We start from the raw sequence: 24444 nt of genomic DNA, 5'->3' as shown, positions 1-24444 counted from the left end.
TGCCTTTCGGAAGCAGACGTCAATTATTGTTGCTGCATGATTTGAAATGTTTCCACTCCCTTGCTTCCCTCGATGCTCACTTAAGCAACAGGCTGGTGATTCATTTTATAACAGCAAGATATTATTAGGAAAATGTGTTGCAAAATTATTAAACCATTACTTATAAAAACACGTGATTGGCTAGCATTAGTAAAAATTTAAAAATAATTTTCACACGTTTATTTTAAATTTTTTATTCGACAATTAAAATTTAATAAAAACAGAAATGCACGATGAATAAAGGTGTGGAAATCATTTTTTTTTTTGGTGAAAGCACTATCAGAAATAGTCAAATACCCCAAAATAAGTTCAAATACTCCAAAAATAGAGGATAAAGTAGTAAAACAACACTTCCTGCGTAAAGCGTTAATTGGACTAAAGTATAGTCTTTCAAATGGGCAACCAACTTTAAAAAAGTGTGATAATTGTAGGGGCATAGTGTAAAGTGAATGGAGTATTGCTTTGACGAAGAGTGTACGAATCATGCGGATTCGGATCCTCTACTCGGTTTTATTGTGTTTGTTGTTTACTCGACTGTTAATTCTCACCACACATCACAATTCAAAAGTGTTTGAGCAGGAGAGTGGTGGATTTTTAGCATGTGGAAATGAAAAAAATTTGAAACACATAAATTGCAACATGTGAAATGCATGTGAAATAAAAAAAAATAAAACATAAAAACCTCAACCGTACGAAGAGGAGTTTTATTGAATTCCCAAATTTTTTTTTCATCTTGTTTAAATTAAAGAGTCGTAATTTGATTTTTTTTATTTTAATTAAGATGGTTTAATCAATTGTCAACTCAGCAATTTTGTATTTATTTAATATACATCCACATAAGCAAGCTAATAACTATTTCATACAGTCTAAGGATTTTAAATTCGTGACTTTATTAATTAAAAATATTAATTTAACTAATTCCTTAACGTCATTGTAAGTGACCTTTTACTACAGTGGTGGAAATATGTTGAGTCCTCGCATGACGACATGAGTTCAAACTCCATTGGTGGCTAATCTAACATCTAATTTAATAAGAGTGGTGATATACCTACTCAGTGTCTTATTTTCCCACCCACCTTATATTTACACCCCTCGTAACAAGTGGAAAAACATAGAACTATTTTTCCACCCACCATTATTCCAAAATAGCCCTATATATTTATTCTTCAAATTTTCATTTGCTTTAAAAGAATTATGATAATTAAAAAATAAATATCATTAAACAGAAGGGTGGTAAAGGTAGATAATGGAGTCCTCAGCTGCTTCCTCACTATCCGTTACAAGATTACAATGTTTTTAAATTCCTCTTCCGAACGCCTTTTGCTCGACTGCCATTCCGCTTGGGTAGTTGATGAATGGAAAGACCCATCAGAGGAAGCTCTTGCTGGTGGCAAAGGAATATTAATGTTGTAGCAAACTCAGCAGTGAAAGCTTTTGAACACCTATACCTGCTTCTTCTCGGCACTTGCAAGTGGGGTCTTTACCCTTCACAACATTAAATCTTCTTTGCTAAAGCCAAAAACTCCTCCATTTTCAGCCCCATAATTTGATCGGTTTTTAGGTTTTTTCCTCTTTTTTTTTTTTCTTCTCATTTATGTAATTTAGGTTTTTGGCAATATAACTAATGATGTGGCAAGACATGATTGGGTGGTCTATAGATCTTTGAAGGTCATTTTACACAAGATAAAACTGTCAATCAAATTATCATTTTAAAGTGGGTGGGGAAATAAGACACTGGGGTAGGCTTAGTAACACTCTTTAATAAAATATATTGTTTGACCAAATTTTTTTTTTTTCCTTATTGTCATTAAAAAAAAGAGAATTTTTTTTTTATTTCTGTTATTATATTTAATTAGTCTCTTGCTTCATTAAAAAAAGTTATTAATGTTGCAGTCATATTTAGAATATGAATGTGTTATGGGAAAGTATTAAATATTCCTATTAGGATTAGATTACCTATTAGATTACCTATTAAATGTTGTAATCCTAAAGGGAAAGGTTTTACCTCTTCTACTACAATAAATAAAGGCACAATGGGGTGAATCAAACACACCTCACAATCAAATCAATCTCTCTTCTCTCTCAATATTGCCGAACCCCTCTCTCTCTGTAAACCCTAGATCGTTCAATCAAATAGGCCTACAACACGTTATCAGCACGTTCTTGCCAGAAGCTGAGGAATTGACGCATCGTAGGAGGAGGCTGTCATCCACCACATTCAAAGGCTTATTCGTTTTCTGCTAATCAGGTATGCTTAAAATAAAGGAAGATATTTGAAACGTCCACAAAGCATGAAAACATTCCACATGTTGCATGAACCCACCTTATGTTTACATTTTCCATCTAATATATATATATATACATACATATTGTATATGTTCATATATTTTTCAATATATATATATATATTTGTTTCATGCATCGCACAATTAAATTGTTTTGTGGAATTTGCGAGTCAAATTATATAAAATAAATTAGAAGCATATTTAGGGTTTCTTAAACCCTAAGGGTTTTTTTTTGAAGAAAAAAAAGGGGAAATTGGACATTGGATGGCACCACCCTTGCGGCACAACATCGGTAGCAACCCTCTGGACTTTGCTGCATCTACTTGGACACCCAAGCCTTCAGCCTGATTGCTTAGAATAGGCCTGCAGCCCTAGTTCTATCACTGAGGAGGCCCGCAGCCTTCATGGATCCAGACCAAACCCACGGCAAGCCTTGCTTGTTGGGTCCTTGTCCCGCATGCATACAGGCCCGCATACCTGCTCTCTCTGGTGCCAGCCCACTCGATTGGGCCTTGTTTCCTTACGGCTCGCAACACAGGAAGCTAGCTTATGCGGCTAAGCTCCTATTCGAACCCACACGCCAGCCTATGGGGCTGGGTTTTGTTCCTCCGTGCATCACCCACAAGGCCAGCACCTACTAGGCCTTGTCCAGTGCACCCCCTTCAGCCCAAACTGAAACCCAACTGCGGTTGGGGCTTCTCCCTCATCTATATGGCCTACAGCCCACCCTCGAGGTCTTTTAGGCCTTGCCTTATACTTAAGGCACCCAAACCCGTGCCACTTAACCCACGGCACCAAGCCCAATATTATTTTGGGGCTATATTTTCGATCCAATAATATTATTTTATTATTTTGCTTCTACAATCTACCCGGTATGGCCCGATTTATTGAATTAATTAAAAGTGACATGTAGTCCATTAATCTGATAATGAATCCAAAATTATTGACCTGAAGATCACTTTTGGACATTAACGATTCAATAATTTATTTTTATACTTTGAACCGTCACATACTTGCGTAGTAACGAAGCTCTCACACTTGAGTTCCCGAAGAAACTCAAATCCACTATACTTAAATCAACATATTGCATTCTGTGTTTCTTGCAGGAACCTTTCATTATGAACTAATTGTTCATAAAAACTAAATTGAACCTGTAGTTTCAAATTTAGTGCCTTTGAAACCTGAAGTTTTCATTCAAAACATACCACATGAAACCCGTAGTTTTCATGCATAAATTAAACCACTAAATGTCTGTAGAACCAGTATGTTCTACGATATATGTCTATGGCTTACCATATGACTAATCATGTTTCTCCCTCCGTTTTAGGAACATGTCGAACTTGAACAAGCTCGATTTCTCTACTCTAGAAGTATCTGTAAGAAATTATCTGAAGTGGGTTCAAGACATGAAGCTCCATCTCACTGCAAAGGGTATTAGAGCCACCATCGAGGCACCTATCGCCGACAAATCTGTTGACGAAGCTCAGAAGGCTACTGCAATGATCTTCATTCGAAGACACATCCATGATGCACTGCAGGCTGAGTATCTCACTAAGGAGGACCCACGCACCCTCTAGCTGATTGTTTCGATCACCAGAAAGACATATACTTGCCTGAAGGAAGACACCACTGGCAGCATCTTCGTTTCCAAGACTTTAAGTTCATGAATGAATACAACTCTGAAGTTTGTAGAATCCGTTCTTTGTTGAAATTTTGCAAAGTGGAACTAACTGAATCAGATCTCTTGGAGAAGACTTATTCGAGCTTCCATGCCACCAATATTGTCTGCAGCAACAATATCGAGCACATAAATTCACCAAGTTCTCAGATTTGATCTCTATTTTACTTCTCGCTGAAAAGCAGAACCAGCTTTTGATGAAGAATCATCAAGCTCGACCCACTGGCTCGAACACTGCGCCTGAAGCGCATGCGACCAATTCTAGCAACTATAGACGACGAAAGAACCGTCGTGGCCGTGGCAATGGGCGGCAAGCCCAACCATGAGCTGAAGGTCAACAGAGTGCTGCACCTAAGGGAAAAAATGTGACCAACAGCGTCCACCACTCGCCCCTAAGGCCCCAAACTTTAAGAACAAGGGCAAAGCTCCCGTTCAGGCTACTTCTACTGAATTGGACATGTGCTACCGTTGTGGATCCAATGATCATTGGTCACGCGTATGTCGAGCTTCCCCTGAGGCCATTGCCAAGTATCATTTCCGTCATGAGTCTAACTTTGCACATGTGGATCATTTGGAAGATGCAACTACATCCATGAAGATATTGGACTTTCAGGAGGCATCAGCGCCTATGGATGAATAAATTAGACATGTTTTTAGGGTGTTTTACCCCTAGTGGCCGAACCCACTAGGAGTGGCCGGCCCTACCCCCCCTCTTTTGTTAGGTTTATGGTTTAATTTTGAACAACTTTTCTATGTATTTGGAATAATTTGTTTAGTTTTGGTTTGTTTTGAATTATAGATTGTTATTTGATTGGATATTATTCTCTTGAATGAATGAACTTATATTTTTGCATGTGACCAATTCAATCAATTTATTTCTAGGTATGTCTAGTGGGGAAGTTAGTTGTCTGGCAGATAGTGCAACCACACACACCATCTTGTGTGAACGACATTATTTTACTAACTTAATACCCAAGAAAGCTCTTTTGACAACTCTCTCAGGCCTATCCAGCCTGATTGAAGGATACAGAAAGGCACGTATCATGTTGTCTAATGGTACAATCTCAACCATTAAAGAGGCAATCTATTCTCCACGTTCCGGCAGAACGTTACTGAGTTTTAGAGATATTCGAGATAATAAATATCATCTTGAAACCACTGAAGATCATGGTTCTGAATTTCTTTGTATCACTTCATACGAATATGGCCAGAAGCATATTCACGAGAAGTTGGAACGTCTACCAAATGGGTTGTACATCACAACCATTCGCAGTATAGAAGCCCACAATGTAGCTGGCCCTATGCCTGAGTTCCAGGACACTTTGTTGCTTTGGCATGATCGTTTTGGACATCCTGGACGTGACATGATGCGCCGTATCCTCAAATCTTCTCACGGGCATAAGTTACATCCCTATGTTGCATTTCCATTATGCAAAGTGTGTTCTTTAGGTAAGTTGAATATTCAACACTCCCATACAAATATTATTCATGATCCTTCTAAATTTCTTTAGAGAATTCAAAGGGACATTTGTGGACCTATCCAATCAACCTGAGGACCATTTAAATATTTTATGGTATTGGTTGATGCATTGACAAGATGGTCACATGTTTGCTTGTTATCCAAACGAAACGCCGCATTTGCTAAACTCCTAGCTCAAATCATTAAGCTAAAGGCTTACCACCCTGATTATCTGATTAAGTCGATTCGAGTGGATAACGCTGGAGAGTTTACTTCACAAACTTTTGACGATTATTGCATGTTAGTAGGGATTGATGTGGAACATCATGTGCCCCATGTTCACATCCAAAACGGCCTAGCAGAAGCTTTCATAAAGTGCCTTCAATTGATAGCTTCGACTTTGGTTATGCGAACCAAACTGCTGGTATCTGCCCGAGGCTATGCAATATTGCAAGCAGCTATGTTGGTCTGCCTGAGGCCCGCTGTTACCCAACCACATTTACCGTTACAGTTGGTCATTGGATATGAGCCTGACGTCTCGCATTTACGGGTGTTTGGGTGCGCCATTTATGTGTTAATAATGCCGCCACTACGTACCAAAATGGGTCCTCATAGAAAAATAGGAATCTATGTCGGTTATGATTCGCCATCAATTGTTCGATACTTAGAACCCTTGATAGGAGATCTTTTTACCACACGCTTTGTGGATTGTCACTTTGATGAGACAGTCTTCCCATCGTTAGGGGGAGATAAGCATGCTAACGTTCCCGTAGAATGTCGTGAATTGTCATGGTATACTCCCACTATGTCTCATTTAGATCCTCGCACTGCTCGCTGTAAACACACCTGCAAGGATAGATATACCCCGCGTACGTCAACTGCCCGTCAGGGAAGGCCGAACTGTCCCCGAAGATGGGGAGGCTGCACCCTCTACACAGCAAGGTACATTGGCAGCTAGCCAATCATTTGCTCCGACCCTGAAGCGTGGCAGACCCCCTGGTTCAAAGGATTCACAACCCCGGAAAAGGAAAATGGCACCAACTAGTGACCCTAGTTTGAATTCGACCATCGCTCACTCATCCGTTCCAACGCATGAAATTGTTCTAGATTACGGTGATGCTTCAAACGAAACATGCCGGCCTTCCGAGAATCGCGAGATTTCGATCCACTACACAGTATTGAATAAGGTTTGGAATAGGAATGAGATGATCGTCGGCGATGCATTCACGTACTCAGTAGCTACTGACATCATGCTTAGTGATGACATTGAACCACGTTCCATCGATGAATGCTGACGTAGAACCGATTGGTCAAATTGGAAACAAGCAATCTAGGTTGAACTCAATTCTTTCGCGAAACGTAAAGTGTTTGGACCTATCGTTCCTACACCACCACGTGTAAAGCCAGTTGGTTACAAGTGGGTTTTCGTGAGGAATCGTAATGAAAAAAATGAAATAGTGTGATACAAAGCACGCCTCGTAGTGCAAGGCTTCTCTCAGCACCCTGGGATTGATTATGAGGAGACATATTCCTCCGTAATGGACGTTATAATGTTCCATTACCTAATCAGTTTGGTAGTTTCCGAAAAACTGAAAATGCAACTTATGGAAGTTCCAGAAGAACTTCCATTGACTGGTTCAAATAGTTCTAGACCACATACCACTCTCTCAATTAGGTTGAGGAGGTCACTCTACGGATTAAAACAATCCGGGTGGATGTGGTATAATCGTCTGAGTGAAATTTGACAAGTCAGGGTTACGTGAACAATGAACTATGCCCATGCGTGTTCATAAAAAAAGTCATATTCCGGATTTTCAATTGTTGCAGTTTATGTCGATGGCATGAACCTCATTGGGACTCCCGCAGAGCTTGAGGAAATTGCTGCACACCTGAAATCGGAATTTGAGATGAAAGATCTTGGGAAAACTCAATACTGTCTCGGCCAAGAGATCGAGCATTGTTCGGATATAGTCCTAGTACATCAATCGAACTACACCTAAAAGGTGTTGCATCATTTTAATGAGGATAAAGCGAAGCCTTCGAATACACCTATGGTCGTTCGGACTCTAAATGCTAAACGAGATCCCTTTCGTCCAAAGAAGGATGAGGAAGAGATTTTGGAACCCGAAGTTCCTTACCTAAGTGCAATTGGGGCTTTATTGTACTTGGCTCAGTGCACTAGACCCAACATCTCATTCGTTGTGAATCTATTGGCTAGATACAGCAATGCACCCACACGTAGACACTGGAATGGTGTTAAAGACATTTTCTGCTACCTCAAAGGTACTACGGATTTGGGATTGTTTTATACTTATGAATCTTCGAGTGTTGCCATCCGCTATAGCTCTTAGATTGATTCTTGCCTTGTTGGTTACGTAGAGGCTGGATATCTATCTGACCCACATAAAGCATGTTCTCAAACGGGTTATGTCTTTACCGTTGGAGACATCGCTATATCTTGGAGGTTTACCAAGCAAACGCTAGTTGTGACTTCGTCTAACCATGCTGAAATTCTTGCCCTGCATGAAGCATCGCGTGAGTGTTTTTGGCTGAGAGAAGTTATGGGACATATTCAAAGCACTAGTGGTCTTACATCAGCCGTTGACCTTTCTACGACAATCTTTGAAGACAATGCAGTATGTATCGAGCAGCTGAAGAAGGGATACATCAAGGGAGACAACACCAAGCATATAGCGCCAAAGTTCTTTTACTCACACCAGCAGCAGCAGCATCAGAACATTGAAGTCAAGCAAATCCGTTCCCAAGACAACTTGGCTGATCTCTTTACCAAGTCATTGCCCAAGTCTACATTTCAGAAGCTCGTCCAAGGAAACGGTATGCGTAAATTATCTGACTTGAATCGCTTGTAGTTCTCTTATTTAGAAGTTATGTCTAACTCAGGGGGAGTATCTTGAAGCATACTTACATGATCTTAAGGTACTCTTTTTCCCTACGATTAGGAGCATTTTTCCCACTAGGTTTTGCTACCTAACTAGGTTTTAATGAGGCACCCATCCCGGGATGATCATACTCCATTGAGTTCACTACCTTCGTCCAGTTTGATGAGTGTTTTAGACATTATTCATATTTTCTTACTTTTCTCCTTAGTCTATGGGTTTTCCCCATTCCTTGGGTTTTACCATAGCAAGGTTTTTGTGAGTTTTTACAAATGCATACTTCAAAGTAAATTTGAGACTCGCGATCACCCGTTGTGCCGATGACTTCATCAACTATTCTACCTTATATGCTGAAGATCTGATGCGATGGTTTGTTGAGTATTTACACACTCAAGGGGGAGTGTTGCAGTCATATTTAGAATAGGAATGTGATTGTGTAAATCCTAGGGAATCTGGGAAAGTATTATATATTCCTATTAGGATTAGATTACCTATTAAATATTGTAATCCTAAAGGGAAATGTTTTACCCTTTCTACTACTATAAATAAAAGCACAATAGGGTGAATCAAACACACTTCACAATTAAATCAATCTCTCTTCTCTCTCAATATTGCCGAACCCCTCTCTCTCTCTCTAAACCCTAGATCATTCAATCAAATAGGCCTACAACAATTAATACTTTCATAAGAAAGCTTCATTAATTTGGTAAAATTTTACACATAGTTATATAAATGTATTTAAAACTTATGGTACATTTGAAAATTTTGAAAATAAACGTATCGACTTTTGGTACGTTTAGATTTTAAATGAACTAATAAACAAATACCATAAAACTAAAATTACCCATATTATAGGTAATCAAATGTACCAATACAATCAAACGATCATACAATCAAACGTACCTTTACTATGATTATGTATGTGATAATGAGTTTTGAATTCACTAAACTAATTATTATAATAAACAATAAAAATTTTAAAATCTCCAGAATAAGAGATGCATATAACTATAACAAATTTAAGGACTGATAGGGAAAAAAGGAAAACGAAAGTAAAGATGCAATGTGAAATTTTTTTAGGGTGGCTAGCAAACAATTTCATAAAAAAAAAAAAAAAAGGTAAAAAAAACAGAGGAACGTCTAAAATTGAACTTTTAATAAAATGAAATTAATCACCAAAACTGTAGGAAAAATGTTTAATCAAATTCTTAAAAGGAATAGATGTTTAATCAACGAAATTGAAAAATGAGGCGTTTATCTCAAAACGCCCCTAAACTATGTAAAATAATCATGGGAACACAAACCATACCCTTAAGAATAAAGAGAAATTGCAACACGTGAAATACCTGGCTTTTCATTTTTAGTATAAATACATGATGGTGTTCTTGGATGAGATTGTCTATCTTTTACATGCTTTCTAGAACTTCGCCACAATGGCTTTGACTCCATGGTTTCTCCTTCTCATCAGCCTCATATCTATTCTGCTAGTTGATGTCACTCTATCTGCTGCTCACCAGGATAACCGGAAGGCATTCATAAAATATGCATTTTGAACAATTCCGTTTGTCTGCTCAAAATATGTTCATTAATTAATTTAATCTTCTGATCCTGGATATATTAACTGCAGGATTATATTGTGTATATGGGTGACAAGCCAAAGCCGGAGCTTTCCACCACTACCACATCAGCTCTTCATGTAAACATGCTACAAAACGTCGTCGTCGACAGGTTTAATTAATTATCACATATGATAGTGAGCTTAATTATATATACTGATTAACATTATCCGTGACAAGGGTACCATTTAATTTAGTCATCTCTCGTACATACGCATCTTCTCGTTGTTTTTCGACCTTAATTATGGCAGAGTTTGAAAGTGTCAAATCTTTGACGATTTTGATTTTTGACGTTTATTTATCCAGCAATATTGGGCACGAATCTCTGCTTCTGCACAGCTACAAGAGAAGCTTCAATGGCTTTGCTGCCAGGCTAACAGAGGAAGAAGCACAGAAGTTGGCTGGTTGTCATATGAACCCAACTTCAAATTATTTTTCAAGTTGCATAAACATTAATAGTGACCATTGTATGACGAGAAAAATATATGCAGGAATGGATGGTGTGGTGTCTGTTTTCCCTAGTGAAACTAAGAAGCCCCAAACAACAAGGTCATGGGACTTCATTGGGTTTCCTGAAATGGTGAAGAGAAGCGCCATTGAAACTGATATCATTGTCGGGGTGATCGACTCTGGAATTTGGCCTGAATCTGCCAGCTTCAGTGACGCCGGGTTTGGCCCACCCCCCAAAAGGTGGAAGGGCGCATGCAAGGGCGAAGGCAATTTTACTTGCAACAAGTAAAGCAAACCAGTTTATTTCAACCATCCACTGTACATTTCAAAAAAAAAAAAAAAAAAAAAAGAAAAGAAGAAAAGAAGGAAAATCACGTGTTGTTGTTAATTACAATTGGACAGGAAAAAAAAAGTGCGAACTTGATTATAATTTATATGATATGTTGTCAAATTGTGACTCTGACTAAAATAATGACATATTTGTTACACTTGGACAGTAAAATTATCGGAGCACGGTATTACCGCAGTCTACCCTACCCCAAAAATAGCAGTGATTTCCTGTCCCCGAGAGACACGGAAGGCCATGGAACCCACTGTGCATCAACAGCAGCAGGGAACTTAGTTAGCAAGGCAAGTCTGTATGGTTTAGGGTTGGGGACAGCAAGAGGAGGGGTGCCATCAGCACGCATTGCGGTGTACAAAGTTTGTTGGTCAGACGGGTGCCCGGATGCTGATATTCTAGCGGCATTCGATGATGCCATAGCTGACGGTGTTGATATACTCTCTGTCTCCCTTGGGGGGCTTAAACCGTTAGATTATTTCAGAAATTCCATTGACATTGGAGCTTTTCACGCTTTAAGAAAAGGAATATTCACTTCCGCGGCTGCTGGTAATGAAGGTCCAAACCTGAAAACTATTACAAACTTTGCACCATGGTCTCTTGCTGTAGCTGCTAGCACCATAGATCGCCACTTTGACACCAAGGTTCAATTGGGAAACCACAAAATTTATGAGGTAATTGATACAGAATCTAACCTTTGCTCATTGAGGGCTTTGTTTGGTAGTGATTCTGGTTGGGCAATATATACACTTTTGGAGAATCAACAATATATATATGCTGAAGATGCACCAAAATACTAGAGAAGTGATTAACATGAGAGTTGATTATGATTTGTTTTTGCTTCCTTGGTAGGGAATAGTAACAAACACATTTGAACTAAAGGGTAAATTCTACCCCATAGTATATGCTGCAGACGTTCCAGATCGGGCAGCAGGTTACGATGGGGAAACTTCCAAGTATGTGTACGCATTTTGAGAGTATATACCTTTTATATTGAAGAACCACGGTAGTCTAGCATAAGTCTAACCAGGTGCTAATAACATGGATATATATATATATATATATGTGTGTGTGTGTATATATATATATATATATATGTATGTTATATATGGAACAGGTTATGCCATATAGGCACGTTAGACAAAAAATTGGTGGAGGGTAAAATTGTTCTTTGCGATGGGACTACTGGGGATGGGGCTATATATGCAGGCGCATTTGGTTACGTTTTGACAAGCCGAATTGCAGCAGATGTAATCGATCCTGTTTCAGTACCAGCAGCTTCCGTTTGGTTCCATGTTGGTAACGAAATTACCCATTACATAAACTCAACCAGGTATCAATATTTGAGAATGACTGTGTGTGATTGATTTAAAATATTGTTAATGTGCGAAACTAACATAAATCAAAAGACCCCTTATTATGTTATTGCTAATAAATCCTGAATCCCAGTAATGATTTGTAGGAGCCCAACAGCAACAATTTGGAAAAGTACTGAGGGTAGGGATGCACTGGCCCCATATATACCTTCATTCTCATCAAGGGGTCCAAATCCAAATACTCCTAACATTCTGAAGGTAACTTCAAGGCCCCGTAGGTGTGTGAATGCCGACTTAAAAAATGAACAAACCGAATCATGAATATTGAGGGGTCTTACTTTTCCTCCTTGTTTTCTCCTATATGTTGCAGCCAGATATCGCTTCTCCTGGAGTTTCCATTCTAGCAGCATGGCCTCCAATTGCCCCAGTTTCAGGTGTTGAAGGTGATGACAGAGTAGCTTCATACAATATAATCTCGGGGACATCAATGGCATGCCCACATGCTGCGGGCGTGGCTGCATATGTCAAATCATTTCACCCCAATTGGTCACCTGCTGCTATCCTGTCAGCTCTTACGACTACTGGTATAGATGCATTTTCATATATGTACCCATTACAATACAACCATTCTCTCACATATTTGATGAGTCGTGTGACCAATTATTGTCAGAGATCATGTGACCAAGTCTTGTGAGAGAGACCCTACATATAATTAGACTTTGTCCATGATGTACATTGTATTACCTAAGATTTATATGTTTGATTAATTTGTAACGATTTTGCAGCTAAATCTATGAGTGAAAATCTTAACCCTGAAGCCGAATTCGCATACGGTGCTGGCCTAATAAATCCTAGTAGGGCTCCGTATCCTGGTTTGGTATACGATGCTGGTGAAATCGATTACGTAAATTTTTTGTGTGCACATGGCTATAGTACCAGATTATTGAAGGCTCTTACCGGGGATAGCTGCTCATCATCACAATCTAGTCATGGAACACTCAGTGATCATCTAAACTATCCTTCTGTTGCACTTTCCACCTCGAACCCTAAATCCGTCAATGGCATTTTCAATAGGACCGTCACAAATGTTGGATCACCAAAGTCCACATATAAAGCTAAAGTGAGTGCACCACCAGGACTTGAAATCAAAGTTAATCCAAGCGTTCTAAAGTTCACATCTCTCGGGCAGAAGCTATCGTTTCAAGTCACGGTGAAAGGGTTGATTGAAAAAACCATAGTCTCAGGTTCTCTGGTGTGGGATGATGGTAATTTCCAAGTGAGGAGCCCCATAGTTGTGTATTTTGTGTTTTGACAAGAAGGTATGTGTAATAATGTATGATGTTTGAATAAGCAATTGCATGAAGCTAGATAGGGCTCCAATGAAACAAAAGTGCAACTGATCACGATGATGTATTTTAAATGAAAATTAAATTATTATATATTTATGAACATTTAATATGATGCAGTACATCGAAATTTGAAACGTACTCATTTGATTGTTCATTTTTGGTCTGCATGGGAAATATGGATTTTCTCTGTGCAATCTAATTGTATATTTGATTGTTCTCTGGATTTTCTTCTATGTTGATTACTTGATTGAAGGCCCCATCCCTCGTTGCCCGTTCCTACAGGTTGTAGCTATCACTAGATCAAGTTATCAACGAGACTTTAGTCGGAAACTTCCTGATTAAAAACAAAAGACCGAAAAACTTCAGTGGGGACATTTGCAAACAACTACGGATACACATGAAAGATATCAGAATAGCATCATGTATCGGTGGCATAAAAATCTTTACGCCCCCACTTGTTCTAGATGTTGGCACATGATCATGCATCGATCGATATACGTATGGACAATGCATGCCCTACCATGCAAATTATGCCAAGAGCAACAATCGATGAGTGACCAGTGGTGGGAGGGCTAGGAATATTAGCAAGCTGCATTTTCTCACTTCCCACTCTCACTTGTTTGAGCACACCGACTAAATATGCTTGTTTGTTGACTTGTGGATATATCCAAAGGTCAATATGGATGCATGGCATGTGATGTAGATCAAGAAATTTTTTTCATTTTGACAGGAACTTTAGTGATACACCACGTGTTTTTAAATAAGTGGTATAAATTTTATTTTTTAAGTTCCAATTATAGCGTGACAAATGGTGTATCATTCCGTGTTCCGATCACACTGAAAATCTCTCGTAGGTCATGAGGTTTTTCTTCTTTTTAAAAGCAATATCTCTTGGAAAATTTAGACATGGAATTGATACCACAATTAATATGCTTTTGTACCGTCATTCCCCACAACCAAAAGTTGCATGAAGTAAAAATTACCTTATTTCGCAACATTTCAACTGGCTACTGGCTCTCTAGTTTTTCAATTGTCATTATGGTCGAAGTACGTAAGCTGGGTCGGATCATTTTCTTCTTTGAGCAGATATGATTTCGGACGATAACCATCGGGCCGGGATTAACATCGATGAAGGCTATTGCACATGTTATGCATTAAGAAAAGGTTACAAGCGGTTATTGGCTTGTAGAGCTACCAGCTGCCTTAGAGTACAAATTTTATAACTAGAACCACTTATTTTTTAATCATACCTTAAGATTATATGTGCGAGATCAATGCACTTGGAGATCATTCAGTGCATCTATATGTATCATATCTGAATGGAAAGTTTGTTATGAGGATATTAGTTGTTGTCCAAATTATCAATTTGATATATATATGGATGACTAAACAATTTTTAAGTTGATTATTTATTTTTTTAGCAGAGATAACATCAAATGATGATTAAAAACATAAAGGGTTTCAATTATGAAATTTGTACAATAAAATACCTTAATGCAAGTGTGTGAATAAGGTGATTCACTCATGCAGTGTGCTCACCAATTTGCAATCGAGTTGAATTCCCCCTTCCTGCAGTTTAGTACAATTAGTGTAGACACTTGTATCAAAAAAATTTTAAACCTAGGTCTATGGTGGATATTTTATTCGAGTTTTTTTTTTTCTTATACAAGCGATATTAAGTGAGGGAGAATCGAACTCATGACCTCAACTACAAAAATGGTGAATGCTCTTAGCCAATTGAGGTACAAGCTCTTACTAATTATACCCAATTTGTCATCTAACCAAGCACTAATTATAAGGCATCGACAATTCTAACATCCATTCAGCTATTTATACGAATTTTACAGTGGGCTGAGTCAGCTATAATAAGTTGAATTGTTGACATCTTTTGAACTGATTACTATAAAATAGTGACTCACAACTATTAAACTCATCATACCACTATAAATACAATGTTATAATGTTATAAGAACAAACTCACCTTAAACCATTTTGCAACGCCAAACGCACAAAATGCCAACTGATTGAACTCTTAAGTTTTATTTTATTTTATTTTTAACAAACAATATTATCTACACTAAAGATGTAAGGGTTGTGCTTAGCCTCACAATGGGCTAGCAATAATGTGGTTCAAATTTGTCTTTGGCGAGAATTAAACTAAAATCTCTCACTTACAAGTGAAAAACAATACTACTAGACCGTAATACTAGGTGACCTGATGCAACTCTAAGTTAAACAATACATTGACCTCAAAAGAGAAACTCATTATTCTTTGTCCTTGAAAATATTGGTTGGACATCAATTCTGGCCCAAGCCAACCTTTCTAATTAAATGATTGGGTTGGATTGGAACTTCACAAGTCCAAGCAAAACCCACTAGATCAAAACTACGATCCGTCCAATTGACAAACCACTACTCCCGACATGTTATAAATTAGCAATGTGCCAACTGTGCAAAGGATCACCTAGGACAGGGAAAATCTGTATTTTCTTCTTCAGATCAACTTTCCCTAGAAAATGAAGGAAAAAGGATGCAGTGCATAGATATGGCAGGATATGGAAATACTTTTCTCTGTATTTAGAAACATCTGATCAACTTTTCCAGGGAAGAATACTAATGCATGTAACGGAAGATGTAGTGCTTATCCTAAGCTATCCAAAAGGAACCTAAAGGCATGATGATATCAAACTTCAAAGATTGAAACTCCTTTTAAGGGGTAATTGGGGCAATGGCTTATGAATATTAGCTCAATTGGAGTTTTGGTTCTTGAACTAAAAATCCGTGAGTACTAGTCCCATAACTTGTTATAAGATGGAACAATATCCTTTTTTGCCTAACTCCGTTAGAACTTTTAACCAAAATAAAGAGTTTAAAAGGACAAAAAATGGATGAAAATCTTAATGAAGTTAGCCAAAAAGGACAATTGCTCCACATTATAATAACTTCATGGATGGATCAATACTCATGAATTTTTAGTTCCGACCAAAATTCCAATTGGACCAAAATTTAGGGACGATTGCTCTCTCTCTCTCTCTCTCTCTCTCTCTCTCTCTCTCTCTCTCTCTCTCTCTCTCTCTCTCTCTCTCTCTCTCTCCAACCACCGTGTGTTCAAGATAATGTGATTCAAATATTGTATCCCAACATTACTTACACGTCCTAAACATCATACTTTTAAGCCCTTCATTGGTTAATTATAATCATCCAATTAAAGTATCTGGTCGGCAGTTTTAACAAAAAAAAAAAAAAAAAGTATCTGGTCGGCAGAGCTGAAGGGAAGGGATTATTCAGTACGTAACTTGAAGGGAAGGGATTATTAAAAATATATTTAATTATTTTTAAATCTAGTTGGATTAATGAGTAGACACTGTCTCTAGCCACGTCAACACTTAATAGAGAAATTAACAGAAAAACTGACAGAAGTTTGACATTGACACAAATTCGTAAGATGAGGTATGACATTATTATTTTTAAAAGATGAGGTATGATAGTGTTGTTCGACCTATAATTAAAGTAATTTTGTGTAATTTACCCTTAAAAATAAAAAGCTTTTTCATGGGATTCCAAGGCATATTTCACACAACCAAAGATAGGCTGAGGTTTTCTCTTGATTGAATAAGTTAGAAAGTGTAATCTAACGTTGAAAAGGCATAATTTGAGTAAATAAAGGTAGATAATATCATAGTACTGAATTTATCTAATTAGTGGAGCAGTTAATTTAACGATAAAGCATTAGAGTCGACAGCAGAGTATCTTGTTGAGGACTCCAATCGCAGATGCCAAGCATTTTTTGGTTCTTTCACGATCTGCTTTTGACCCACTTTGAATATATGCGACTCAAACAAAAGCTTTAAAGACTTGGAGCTAATCAATGGGCTCGTTTGATAGAGTTTTTTTAAATGATTGAAATAGCTCTTTATAAGAGTGTTTTTGAAATCAATGATTAATGAAAATGTAATGAATCCCGAAAATGCACATAAATTGCTTCTTACAAAAAACACATAATTGATGTTTCTTATAGAAAGCACTTCAAATGCTTTTAAAACTCAAAACACTTTAATCAAAAGTGTTTTTAAACATTTCAAAAATACTTTCAAATGAGCATAATTTATTATAATAGTAAAATTTGACCGCAATATTTGAGTTGACCTAAACCAATTTAGGCTTCTGGAGCACACAACCGGCTGTTCAAGCTGCACACTGTCTTCACATGGTTGGTGATAACGACCTTGATATTAAGTTTCGTTCTATTATATTTTATTGTGACTTGTGAGAGTTAAAACAGCCTAGTGTAAAGTATTTTTGTAATGTCCTATCATTTGTCAAAAGAAAATCTAAGATTTTACAAAATCTCTTTACTTTTAACCTCCTATTTATCTTAATATTGATTGATTAAAAAAATAAGAACAAAGATCGTCGGGTACAATTTTCAATTTTCTAAGGTGGAATATAAGAATCTATAGATTCACTTGGATATAAAGCTTCTCTATGGCTGGAGATGAGTTTCTTTAGAATTTTCCGAGAAAAAAATATTTAAGTGTTGTAAAGATTTTCAAACATTCCTATTCCTAAATGAAAAGGACATGTCCTGGGACGCACTAGTGTTCGTTGAAAATAGCAGAAAAGGACAAGTCCTAGGACACATTTGTGTTTGTGGAAAATAGCTAGCTAGCAGTTACAATTGAAAAGGGGGATGAGTTTTCCATAAATACTCAAGGCTAGTTTGGTATTGTTTTGATTTAAAAAAAAAAAAATTTTTACTGTGTTGTGAGAATAAAAAGTTGTAAAATAAAGTTGTTGGGTGTTTGGTAAACAATTTTTTTTTAAAGTTAACTTTTTCTTTTTATTGTTTTTTTTTTTTTTTTTTTTTTTTGTAAAAGTGATTTTAAAAAATGCCTAAGTATTTGGTAAACTTTTATATAAATTGATGTGAATATGTTAAATGACTAAAAAATATATAGTATTTAATGTGAAATAATAATTGTCAACAACAATAATATGGGGGCAAAAATTTTAATTCTGTAAAATATGTGAGGGTCTATTTGCCATTTGAAATTTCATTAAATTGACACTAATTACCATGCTTTAAGAGAGAAAAAAAAACACTGCGTCTGCTTTTTTATGTTTTTTCTATTGTCGTTGACAACAATTTTTTTTTAAAGTATTTTATTTTGTTTTACCAAATACATTGAATGTTCCAAATTTTTTAATAAGCCTTTTTTTTGTTATTTTTTAAAAGCACCGCAATCCTAAATCAGCTCTTCAATTCCACGTGCTATGACATGTGTTTTATAATACAACGGACATTAGCAATCTTATGAGTTGGACTTTTAGGTCCATTTGGTGGGCGGTTAGGAAAGATTGTGGCCATTTAAAATGGACTTAAATTCAAGCCGATGTTTGATATGCTTAACGAGGATCACGGACAGGTTCCTATTTTGGATCCATGTCCGATATACCACTGGATTCATAACCTCTCCGTTGACATGGGTTGTGAGTCCATCGTGCCTTCGCCAACTGCAATTTCCCATGGTCAACTTTTGAAGATCGGGAGAAAATTTCAGAAGATCGTGGGTGGGTCATGGGTCACGAGCGGTGTGAGTCATAAGCGATTTTGCGGGTCGTGAGCAATGTCGCAGGTTGACGATTTCTAGGTGGATGGGTCGTCGTCGAATCTAATTTGCAGGTTTGAGGGCACGTTGCGTCGTGGGTTGTTGTGGGCGATGTCGGAGTCGTGAGTTGATTGCTTTCTTAGTGGGTCGTGATGGTTGATGAAGAGATAAATGGACTGGTATTACATTTAAGTCCAATTCAGTCTCATCCAGCTTATTGTTTCACCAAACAATAGACTGAGATTTGAGGTCAAACCAATCCCTGCCAATCAATATCTCTAAGGCTCAGTCCCATCCAACTCATTGAACGAGTCATTTTCTTTTTAACTTCTCGTTTTCGTTGCAATCTTGCAACGTTGCTCAATGATTCTAGTTTCTAGACCATTTCTTAACGATCAACTTAGCAATAAATCAATCAAACCAAAAATCGTTAATTAAACTATTGATTAATAATGTCATAATTTCAATGTTTGAATGAAAAATGATATTCTATCTATTTATTGAGTGACTAAATGATTTCGGATTTAGTTATTTTTTTTTCTTGTAGAGATAATCTTTAAGCAAGCAGACTCCACTTTTTTCTTTTTTTTTTTTTTTTTTTGGTCAAGGAGAAGATTTTATTCCAACCAAAATACAAACTTACAATCAGACAAAGACCCAACAATACTTATAAACAACCAAAAATGGCCTAAACTGAAAATAAAAACAACAGAAACAGAAAATGAGCCCAAAAGTACACTCCACTTACAAACAAAGAAGCTCTCTTCCCATAAAAGCAGGGTACTCTCCATATTTCTAGTTTGTTTCAGTATTATTTAGATGTATTTGTTTCATTAACAATACCAGGCAAAAGATGGAGCAAGAAATGGAAAAGAGAAAACGAGCTAGTAGTACTGCATCATCAGAAGCAAATACTATTAGGGATGAAGATAACTGGGTTCATGATTCATCTGTAGATCATAAAGGAAGAGTTCCTCTACGCGCTTCAACCGGCGTTTGGAAAGCTTCTCTCTTCATCATGAGTAAGTCTACTCTCTGCTGTGTGTTTTGCTATGTCTGTGTGTGTATATGTTCTGTGTGTATGAATAGGTTTTACGAATGCCCTTGAGAGCCAGCAGTTCAGCTTAACATGGTATTTGATGGTTTTACTACTTTTCCTTGGAGTTTGAATTTTATTTGGCCATTGGTTATTCGAATTAAAGATGATGCAATGGTAGGGTTTTATCCAATGTGGTATAAATCTTTCAAGATCTATAGTTATAGAATATGAGTAGTTGGTCAATCAATGGAATAGTTTCTCTATACGCTTTGATCCGCGTATGGATAGATTCTATGTTCATCATCGGTAAGTGTACTCTCTGTGTTTTGTCTGTGCGGATGTGTGCATGTATTTGTGATTCTACTACTTTTCTTTGAAGTTTGAATTTTATTTGGCCATTGATTATTTAAAGCTAAAATGATATAACAATAGGTTTTCTTCCATGCGATATAAATCTTGCCTAATAGTTGAAGGATATGAGTCGTCGGTCAATTAGCAGAACACAATTAAAATTCAAACTTTAAAAAGTTTTTCAGCTAAAATTGTCTATAAGATTGGTATAACTCATCACTTTTAAACATCATATTTCTACGTGCACGTTGCCCTTATCCTCAGTTTTGAACCGACCGACTATGCATTGTAATGTTTTGTTTTGTGTGTATTGAGTGTTACTCTCACACCATTATATGATAGGGGTGTGATATCTACACACCCTATTTTACTTTTCACACATTTTTTTAAATTTTAGCCGTCGGATCGGATGAATTGAAGAAGATTAACGGACAGAAATTATCAAGAGGTGAGTGAGAAGTAAAATGGGTGTATGGATAGGACACCCCTATATGATATAACATCTGGCCGATTCTGTATTGTAATTACTTTAAGGTTGTTTTGTTAGCCAAAATTGTGAAATTAGCATAACTCATCACTTTTGATCCCTAATAATGATAGAAATAGTTCTTGAGTTTGTCGACCGTAAATCATTTTGATTCTTCTGTAATAAAATATAAATAAAAAAAAAATTGTTAATTTCTTCGTTAAATTATCACGTAAACGACCAAGTGACTATCTTTTTAAGGGTATTGTTGTCAAACCAACTCTTCTACTTAATGAGGATATTGAAATATTTTTCATGGAAAGAGACCAAAATGAACTTTTATCAATTTTCATTGTTAGGGACCAAAGTGATGAGTTTTGTCAATCTTAAGAACTATTTTTATTAAAACCTATATATATATTTCTTCGCTAAATGCTAAAAAACCACATTTAAACTACATCTCTAATAGATATGCCTATTTGTTTTATGGACTCTCTCTCTTTATTAGATGAGAGATTTTTTAGTATGATCGGTCTTAGAGAGATGATTTAGATGTAGTCCCTCTACCATCCCTCTTTTTTTTTTTAGTCCGGTGGATTGCACTTTTATATGTCGTTGCCACTTCATCGATATTATTGGACGGTCCATATGCTTTATCTTACAATTGTCTATATGTTGTCAGATAGTGGGCATGATGAATATTCTTGTCTTTATTTACTAGAGTCGCATATCAATGTACTTACTGATATATTCGATAATTTTGTAGCTATTGAATTTAGTGAGAGGTTAAGTTACTTTGGAATAGCCACAAATCTCATCACCTACCTCACTCAATTGCTTCACCAAGACATCAAAACAGCAGCCAAAAATGTGAACTTCTGGGCAGGAGTGACAACTATAATGCCTTTAATTGGAGGATTTTTAGCAGATGCCTACGCTGGCCGATTCAGCATGGTTCTGTTTTCATCCCTCATATATCTAATGGTAAATATTTGAAACCCTAATTTACAAGAGAAACTACTGGATGCTACTGTGGCAGTACCCTTAGTTAATGACGAGCTACCATGTGTTTTAATTTCTTCAAGTAGTGGTGCGTGGTCAATTTGGGATACTAAATCACATCACCGTTGTGGGGTAGTTATTCTCGCTAATTGACATTTGATTATCACATTCATAAATATAGGACTAACTCCTACAAATCACCAGGGCCTAAGTATCCTGACAATGTCCCAGTTTATCCCAAGTCTAAAACCCTGCAGTACAAAGATGTGCCAACAGCCTCGAAAACTTCATGAAGTGGTGCTTTTCATTGCCTTGTACTTCATCTCAGTTGGAACTGGAGGGCACAAGCCATGTCTTCAAAGCTTTGGAGCAGATCAATTTGACGACGATCACACGGAAGAACGAAAGAAAAAAATGTCCTACTTCAATTGGTGGAACTTTGCACTTTGTTGTGGATTGTTTCTTGGTGTGACTGCAATTGTCTATGTTCAAGACTATGTGAGTTGGGGTGTGGCTGATCTTGTGCTAACAATCACCATGGCTTTTACAATTGTGACCTTCTATATGGGGAAGGCTTTTTATAGGTATAGAATCCCAGAAGGAAGCCCTTTGGTCCCCATGTTACAGGTTTTGGTTGCAGCTATAAGAAAAAGAAAATTACCCAATCCTTCAAACCCCGCTTTGCTATTTGAAGTTCCCGAGTCCCATAAGCAATCCCAAGGAAGGCTTCTACTTCATACAAATAGGCTTAGGTAAGTAAAGCATAAGCCTTCATTATCTAATTACACTTTATTTGAATAAAACTATTTCAGACATACCACATTGGCGACCACATCTCGAACAGAGGCAGGGCCGGAGTTCATCTCTATTAAAGACGTGGTCAACAAAGTCATCAATATTATTGGGCACATTGTTGGCACGTCTCAGATGGAAGTCGACCTTCCTTCATCTCTGTCTAAGATTCTGTCAGCAAATTTCATTATTAAATACGGTCCAAAGTGAACCTTGGCACTAATTAGCTTTTATATGTAGGTTTCTAGACAAGGCAGCAATCATCGAAGAGAACGAGAACACATCTTGGGACCAGAAACACAATCCTTGGAGATTGACAACACTGACAAGGGTGGAAGAGGTGAAGCTTATTTTAAACATGATCCCCATATGGCTAACCTCTTTAACATTTGGACTATGTGTAGCACAAGCCTCAACATTCTTTGTCAAACAAGCTGCAATAATGGACCTGCATATCACTGACAACTTCAAAATCCCACCAGCCTCAATCTATTCTCTTGGGGCCATTGCAATGCTTATCTCCGTCACAGTCTATGACAAGATTCTTGTTCCGATTCTAAGGAAAGCGACCGGCAACGAAAGGGGGATTAACATTCTCACAAGGATTGGAATTGGCATGATTTTTTCAGTTGTAGCAATGTCAGCTGCAGCATTAGTTGAAACAAAAAGACTAAAAGCTGATCGGCCGCAATCTATGAGTGTGTTCTGGTTGGCTCCCCAGTACATAATTCTAGGGTTTGGAGATGGATTCACTCTGGTAGGGTTACAAGAGTATTTCTACGACCAAGTTCCTGACTCAATGAGAAGCTTGGGGATTGCTTTTTATCTGAGTGTGATTGCGGTTGGGAGCTTCATAAGCAGCTTTCTGATTATTGTTGTGGATCACGTCACAGGAAAGGGTGGGAATAGCTGGTTTGGGAAGGACTTGAACTCAAGCCGTTTGGATAATTTCTACTGGCTTTTGGCAGCCATGAATGGTTTGAATTTGTGTGTTTACGGGTTGTTGGCTAGGGGTTATACTTACAAAAATGTGGAGAGAAGGGTGGTTGTGGCTGACGATACTTCTCTCAGTAATGGAATTGATCAATCTATGGCTTAACTGACATGTATCTAAGAAAATTGAGCAGTGATTGCTCAATGTTTCACTATACGCAATGCATGTAGAAGAAAAATGTGGACACGATGGAAGTCGGATAAAAATGTCGAAGAATTTTATTATATCTTCATATTTTAACTCAGTTTGTTACTACTATTTAGTCGTAGCTACCATGTCAAATTGTAAATGTTGTTTGTTGTATTGTAACAAAAGCTGCTTATGATTATGAATCTAAGCCATAATAACTATTTATGGGCAATATATTATTTTCTGGCTTAATTAACTGTTGATTGCCCGTTAAGATGTTAAAAAATAACTTAATAAAAAAGTGTTTCCATTTAACAGTAAACAAGAATATTTTAAAATGAAAACTTCTTTTTATCATTTAGTACTACGGTTTAATAGTAATTCTCATTACTTGTACGTGAAAAGTCTTATATTTGAATCTCGTAAATATCAAGTTCGATATTAATTTTTTAAATCACCCCTAATGGAATTAACTATATCATTGAATATAAAAAATTAAAAATTAAAATAAAAACAATGTTGTAGCCTATTTTATCTAACAAAGGTAAGAGGGCCAGCGGCAAAGAGAAGAGATTGAGAGAGATGTGTTTGTAGAATTGTAGGGGAATGTGTGTGTTATCCCTCCTAGATAGT

At 37.1% G+C, this 24444-nt stretch overlaps 2 protein-coding genes across 2 annotated transcripts; both read left to right on the top strand.

Moving 5' to 3' along the window:
- Positions 1-9765: 9765 nt before the first annotated feature.
- Positions 9766-13531, top strand: LOC137735236 (cucumisin-like). Its single transcript, XM_068474645.1, has 10 exons — positions 9766-9887; positions 9986-10086; positions 10281-10378; positions 10466-10709; positions 10922-11438; positions 11617-11720; positions 11882-12097; positions 12227-12338; positions 12451-12664; positions 12866-13531. Exons 1-10 carry the CDS (start codon positions 9792-9794, stop codon positions 13390-13392), a joined length of 2229 nt encoding a protein of 742 aa, XP_068330746.1. The 5' UTR covers positions 9766-9791; the 3' UTR covers positions 13393-13531.
- A 6228-nt stretch (positions 13532-19759) lies between these two features.
- Positions 19760-23926, top strand: LOC137735217 (protein NRT1/ PTR FAMILY 5.6-like). Its single transcript, XM_068474623.1, has 4 exons — positions 19760-20060; positions 21661-21878; positions 22101-22648; positions 22929-23926. The coding sequence occupies exons 1-4, from the start codon at positions 19892-19894 to the stop codon at positions 23785-23787; spliced, it is 1794 nt and encodes a 597-aa protein (XP_068330724.1). The 5' UTR covers positions 19760-19891; the 3' UTR covers positions 23788-23926.
- Positions 23927-24444: the final 518 nt, after the last annotated feature.

Source organism: Pyrus communis, chromosome 5 (genome assembly GCF_963583255.1).
Source record: "Pyrus communis chromosome 5, drPyrComm1.1, whole genome shotgun sequence".
In the NCBI taxonomy this organism is placed as follows: Eukaryota; Viridiplantae; Streptophyta; class Magnoliopsida; order Rosales; family Rosaceae; genus Pyrus; species Pyrus communis.
Note: the sequence above shows the minus strand (reverse complement) of the source record. Positions and strands in the feature narration are given on the sequence as shown.